Here is a 6,869-nt window from a genome sequence, read left to right as displayed (position 1 = left end):
TTTTTGTAAAATACAGTAATACTGTAAAAAAACAGCTAAATTACAACAGTAAAATGCTGTTTTTTGTAAAATACGGTAATACTGTGAATATGAAATAGTTATTTACAGTATTACCGTATGCTAAAAAGAAGTAAATCATTTTACGGTACAGAACAGTATTTTCTCAAAGCCGCCTTCAGCTCCGCCCACATTCAGATGTTGCCGTTGTAAAAAAGCCCTGAGGATTACTCTTCCCGGGTGTATCATTAACAAGGTAAGCTGCCTCAGTCAAACAAAGTGGTGTTTTGTTCTGTGGACTTTCAGATTGATTAACAGATTAGATGTCTAACTCTGAAAACCAGTACTACACCATTAAGTTTTAGCTAGCATTGAATGTGAGAGCTGTCTGGTTCGCTACAGCTAATATTTATTTAGTAACCTAAATCAACATGTTAGCCTATATGTTAACTTAGTTAGTACAATTTTTTTTTTCATTAATTGCTTAACTGTCATTTGAAGCTGCCTTTGTATTTATTCGCCTGTGGTTTATTATTAGGAAGGTAATTTTTACCATATTGCGAGAATTTTTATTTGCTCCCTAGTAGCTTGATAGTGCAAGTGCAACCAGAAGGGTTGCTCACTTTGATAAATTGCTTTTGTTTGGCCTTGTGGGAGTCATTAATCATTGAAAGAATTTTTTTTAATTGCACAAGTAGAACAGGTTGGTCTTAAATGTTAGCCCACATAATTAATTGCTGCTAATAGTGACACAAACTAATATTAATGTAGTAATTATTCATGTCTTCTACTTCTAAAGCATTCTTGGAGTTTTTATTTGGATGCATGACATCCGAATTTTAAAATGATTTGCCAGGTTTGTGGACATGAAGCTAGAACGGTTGTTGCACATGTTCGGCACATGCGAATTCACAGGCATGTAGCCAATATAGCCTTTAAGTGTGGTTTTTCAGATTGTAAAAGAACCTTCCAAAAATTTTCAGCATTTAAAACTCACACATATCGACATAAACGAAACTCTTGAATTACATCTAGGCCATTTGCCATATTAGACTTGACTTGTCATGTTGATTTATGTGATATCAGGTGTGAAAATTTGAAGAGCTTTTTTGCTCATTTGAAAACGCACATTAGGGAGGGAAAAGAAGTGTCTTGTCCATTTCAACAGTGTAACAGAAAGTTTGCAGTTGTGTCTACCTTTACTTCTCACATATCTAGGAAGCACAAAGATCATGGGGAACAAAACCTTGTTAACTCCATTGTAAACCCTGACTGCTCCTTTGTTGCAGAACAGTCTGATATGCAGATAGGTGCTCCTCCTCATTTTGAGGAAAGTACTGAAGAGGTCTGCCCAGAAATCATTGATGAACCTCTGTTCTTGAGATGTCTAGCCCAGTTTTACCTAAAACTTCAGGCCAAATGTCTGCTTCCATCCACCACTATACAAACAATTGTTGAACATCTGCAAGAAATACATGATATAAGCCAGTCACATTTACTTTTCAAACTGAAAGAGAGGCTGGCTACACTTGGGGTTCATGAAGCAGACATAAGTGCCGTTATTGATGTATTAAAAAATGAAGATCTCTTTCGAAGATGCAATTCTCACACCCTGAAAACTAACCAGAGAAGGAAAACAGTTTTCAAAAATAATTTCAATTACATTGAACCAATTCCAATTTGTCTGGGGCAGAATAAGGCAGGCAAAGAATGTTTTGCACAGTATGTTCCAATTAAAGAAACTATCAAGTCTCTATTTCAGATTGACTCAATTAGGGAACATCATAAACAAGTGTCCACATCATTCCAAGCTAAAGATATCTTTCAGGATGTTTGGGATGGAAAACACTTGTCAGAAAATGTGTTGTTTCATGCAGAGAATTCATTTGGATTGATCCTATATCAGGATGCCTTAGAAGTAGCCAACCCTCTGGGATCTGGGAAGAAGAAACACAAAATACTTTGTGTGTATGCTACTCTTGCAGATATTGCACCACATCATAGATCAAGCATTGACCAACTGCAGCTTGTTCTACTTTGCAGAGAGCAGGATTTCAAGCATTTTGGTCAAGAGAAAGTCTTGGGTCCCTTGATAAAAGATCTTAAAGATCTAGAGATGGGTGGCATTGCTTTTCCTGATGAACAGGTTTGCAAGGGAATATTGTGTTCCATTGTTGGGGACAATCTAGGTGCACATAATATAGGAGGATTCATAGAAAATTTTAGTAAGAGTGAATACTTCTGTAGGTATTGTACCATTGACAGAGCAACTTTTCAAGCAGATCCCCTTTTCAAAGGCGTTAAGCGAACAGTGCAGTTACATAGAGACCACCTCCAGTCTCTGAGTGATGATGCAGCTTTGAGTTCCAGTGGTGGTGTCAAATTTGATTCTGTGTTTAATCAACTAAGCTATTTTCATGTCTGTCAGCCAGGGTTACCTCCATGTCTTGGTCACGACCTTTTTGAAGGGGTTGTATCTTCTGATTTGTCATTATACATTCGTTATCTTGTAACAGTGGACAAGCAATTCACATATAGGGAACTGAATCAACGGATAAATCAATTCAAGTACTTGGGTAATGATGGTAACAACAAACCCAGTGAGGTTAGTGCAGGGAGAGAAAAGCTATCTGGCCATGCTGCACAAAACTGGTGTTTACTCAGGATGCTGCCAGTCTTAATTGGAGACAAAATCAGTAATCCAAGTGAGAGTGAAATATGGAGGCTGATTTTGCAGCTAAGAGAGATTGTTGAGCTCATATGTGCACCAGCTATTTTTACTGGTCAAGTAGCCTATTTAGGAGTTCTAATGGAGGAATATCTGTATTCTCGAAGGCAAGCCTTTCCTACTCAACCACTAAAACCCAAGCATCATTACCTTAGTCATTATCCTGAGCTGATCATTCACTTTGGGCCTCTCATACGTCTATGGACTCTAAGATTTGAGAGCAAACATACATATTTTAAGCAATGTGCCAGAAAATTGCACAACTTTAAAAATCTTTGTGGAACCCTAGCAGAGAGACATCAGCTGTTGCAGGCATTTCTTTATGCTGGAAATTTTTTTCCAGCAGATGTTGCTGTGGTCAAAAGCGCAGAGTTTTTTTTAGGTGACTATAATGATGAGATTAGACAAGCAGTTTCGCATCTCAACTTTGAGTCTCTCAACACTGAGATAGCACATGAAGTTACAGTGAAGGGCACAAAATACAAAAAGAACATGTACATCTTGATTGGTGAACAAGAAGACCTTGTAGTGGGAAAAATTAAAGTAATTCTCATTCATGAGGGTTTAGAAATACATTTTATTACAGAGGAGCATCAGGCTGTGCGTCTTCCTGACATGGGTGCTTATAGTCTTAAACCATTAGGGAAAATGTGCTGTGTTAACCACAAGAATCTGCTAGATTACTACCCCTTGCCTGAGTACATGGTGTGGGGCATGCCATTACTAATTCTTCACCATACCTTTCTGTCCTTGTACAAAGATGTCCCTCTTGATTGAAGACATAAAGGCCATCATTCTCAAGGCTTTGCCCAATATTTCTGAAGAAACTTGTGGACAGCTGATCTCTATACTTCAGAATTGTGGAGTAGAAAATAAAGACGACCTACGATATGTACAACAAGAAGATATTTGTGAAGTCTTGCCAGTAATTCAACTCAGGAAACTACTAGAGGCCTTCAAATTGGGTAATGTAGACCTTAATATATCATAAGGGTGGATCAGTGGTTTTCAGTTCTGTTCTAGACTACACTGACTACAAAGATGGTTCCTGAATTGTTCTGTAATAAAATGAATGGTTCTATGTAGAACATTTCATGCTTAAATTGTTGTTTGCATTACAAAATGGTTCTTCATATTGATGGGGAATGTGTTTTATGTAGTTCCACCTTTTGAAAATGGCTCCGAATATAGCACCAAACAGTTATCATCTATGCACTGGCTTGCACATTTTGGAGATTACTCTGCTTGAACCACAAATTATTTAACTAATTACCATATTAACATGCTGTTTGACTTTAAATGGGTGTGATCAAGCAAGCAAAAATACTTTTAACTATTAAATACTATAAAAACTACTTCAACCACGATTGACAACCACATAATTTATGTCTTTTTGCTTATTGTTTATCTAATGACATATTTGTAGTAAAGAAAATTTTAATTAAATGTAAATTAAACTTCTACCTTTATTTATTTTGTTGCCTTTCAGAGGCAGAGACCCTCACTTTGAATATGGAAGTAATATCAAGCCATTCACCACTCTCCAGCTCAACAGCATGTTCTAATCCATCACTGCATTCAGATTCTTTTCTTTCACATGGATATGAAGAGTCAAGCTCACCCTCCACATCACTGTCTTCAGAAACAGACAGCAGAAGCCCAAATACCAGACCATTACACATTGCAAAGACATGGCCTGAAAGATTTCAAGTCCCATGGGAGAAAATGCCGCCAGAAATACAAACAGCAATTTCCTCTGGTAAGAGACCTAAACCTCCAGAACGCCGTCAGATGGTCAGAATTCTTGTAAGTGAGATGCGCAAGTTTGAGTTGTGCCCTACACGAGCACAGTGTCTCACTGTCTGTAGAAACATTATTAGGCAGTATCCTAATAGTTTTGCAGACATGTTTCCTGATGGTTCAGTAATGGCTGGAGGTTATACATCACTGCTTATACAAGTCAAGACACGTATTGAGAATCTGAACCGTGAGAGTAACATACGCCATAGAGCCTCAGCATCAAACACTGGAGGTAAGATGAGGCCGACTGACACTTATGGTTGTGTGAGATTTCAGCCTCAATTCCCGCCTGAAGAAACAGAGGAAACAGTGGAGGCAAAACGTCAAAGATTACAGGAGATTTATAGTCAGGAGGGAATGGGTGGAGTAGAGAAATCTGAAGTAAAAAATCTAATGGAGACTACATTCTGTCTTCTGCGTCAGCATCTAAATACAGCACCACCACCTTCAGTCCAAGACTTGAGAAGCCAGTGGCCTTACCTCTTTAATCAGAAGTCAATCTTCTGCCATTTTCAGATGCTCACTGAGATTAATGTGTTGCGAGCTTTGGAGATTTCCATGGCAGAATGTGGAGGACCGATTACAGAATACTTTAAATCAAAATCTAAAGATGCAAATGTAAAAGCTGTCCTCTCGAAAACTGAAGATGTCGAGGAACCAATCCGTGTTGTACAGCTACTTATGACACACTTTCAAGAGAATACCAGTGGGCTAATTTTTCATGCAGATGTGAGTTTACTTTTTGTTTTCTTTTGTTAGAATTTGTGTTTAATCTCGGTGTTATACTTAGGATATGAATCTTCATTTTCTTCAGACCAGTGCCACTGCAGCAGATGTTGAGAGGACTCTAACACTCCCTGCAAGTCCTCGTCTGATACTTCTTGGTATGTATATCTGTGTATGACTTTTGCATATTACTTTTATTCAGCAAAGCAACGTTATCAATACTTTAGTCAAATTAAGTAATTGGAGAAAAATTATATTTTTAATGCAAAATACTTCGTCAAGTAACTTTTGCACAGTCAGACTCACTCAGAGTCACAATCTCTGACTTAACTTACTCTCACTTGTACTCACACACACTCATTCTCACTCATATTCAGTCTCACGCATACTCATCCACTTAACTAACTCTCACCTTCACTCACTCACTCTCACACACTCACTTACCCTAACTGACTTTTAAACTCCAACCTAAAAATTTCACAATGAAGCCAGACTAGTAGAGCATGGCATGCCCTTTTCCAACGAGCCCTGGATTGCATTAACCTTCAGCAAACCGGAGGTATGACCCTGAAAACACCACGCTTCTCAAGACTTTCTTTTTTGTTAGTGTCATATTCTCATGACCAGTAGCAGTAAAATCAACTAGTTGACTATTTTGTGTAACCCCTAACTCACACTCCAACACACACACACACATACTCACTGTTTAGCAGGCTAAATCCACAAGGAGTGCTGATGCTTTGCTTTGCTTTAATAACATGTGTCATTGTTAGTTAAAACAATGTTTTTTTTATGCAAGGAACAGACCAGGTCATTCAAGGCTGGATGATTAGTCTTGAGGGTCATGTCATTTGTGAGGGCATCCTACCTGCATTCTTGACTGGGCTTGCAACTTTGTTTGCAATGTACTACGTGTTCAACTTGCAGTACCAGGAGGAGGCATCTTGTACTTTGGAGTTCATTCAGAGGTAAGACATTTTGTGTCTTATATCTGTATTTGTGCGTGCTTCATTTCCCAAATCACTCTGAAAGTCACCAACCAATTATTATTTTTATACTGTTGTCTCTCCAGGCGCTTCGTTGGGATAAATCCAGAGAGGGGTTCAAAGACTAGCCGGGGCAAGGTGGTCTCAAAGAGGACCGGTAGACTTGTGAACAAGAAATCTCTCACAGTAAATCCTCGTGTCTCCACACTTCTAAAGAATCTCATGGACTTTCAGTGGGACTTCATATAGGCAAGCAATTTTTCACACTCGCACTAATGCACTCACTAGTAATGTGTGCAGATAGTGGAAATTGTACCAGTTTTGGGCTGTTTAATTTTATTTTGTTTTGTTTTTTAATTTATTTTATTATTAGTACATTTTATTTTTTAAAGGAACATTTTAGTTTAATTTTACTGGCCTCTCCCAGAAAAATAAGTCCTTTAATCATTGTTTTTTTTTTTTTTTTTTTGAGTTTGAAAATGAGACGGGATCGATTGCCAGATTATTCAGACAATTCACTGAATTGAGTTTGAATTCACAGAATTTGTTCTGAGGTTGTGATTGTTATCATTTTGTTTAATAAATAATATACTTGAACATTTTTATGCTGGACTTATTTTTGGTCAGTTTAG

General features: G+C 37.8%; 1 protein-coding gene across 1 annotated transcript; it reads left to right on the top strand.

Moving 5' to 3' along the window:
- Nucleotides 1–6,655, top strand: LOC143487754 (uncharacterized). The gene is made up of 5 exons (XM_076986900.1): nt 1–3,690; nt 4,215–5,254; nt 5,340–5,409; nt 6,051–6,219; nt 6,324–6,655. The coding sequence occupies exons 1-5, from the start codon at nt 3,486–3,488 to the stop codon at nt 6,484–6,486; spliced, it is 1,647 nt and encodes a 548-aa protein (XP_076843015.1). The 5' UTR covers nt 1–3,485; the 3' UTR covers nt 6,487–6,655.
- Nucleotides 6,656–6,869: the final 214 nt, after the last annotated feature.

This window comes from Brachyhypopomus gauderio, unplaced genomic scaffold (genome assembly GCF_052324685.1).
Source record: "Brachyhypopomus gauderio isolate BG-103 unplaced genomic scaffold, BGAUD_0.2 sc50, whole genome shotgun sequence".
In the NCBI taxonomy this organism is placed as follows: Eukaryota; Metazoa; Chordata; class Actinopteri; order Gymnotiformes; family Hypopomidae; genus Brachyhypopomus; species Brachyhypopomus gauderio.
Note: the sequence above shows the minus strand (reverse complement) of the source record. Positions and strands in the feature narration are given on the sequence as shown.

Bases quoted from the DNA above. Each gene is read 5' to 3' on its own strand.
- LOC143487754 (XM_076986900.1), top strand. From the start codon at position 3,486: ATGTCCCTCTTGATTGAAGACATAAAGGCCATCATTCTCAAGGCTTTG. The intron at 3,691-4,214 runs GTAATGTAGACC...GTTGCCTTTCAG, and splicing joins ACTAGAGGCCTTCAAATTGG to AGGCAGAGACCCTCACTTTG. The intron at 5,255-5,339 runs GTGAGTTTACTT...CATTTTCTTCAG, and splicing joins GGCTAATTTTTCATGCAGAT to ACCAGTGCCACTGCAGCAGA.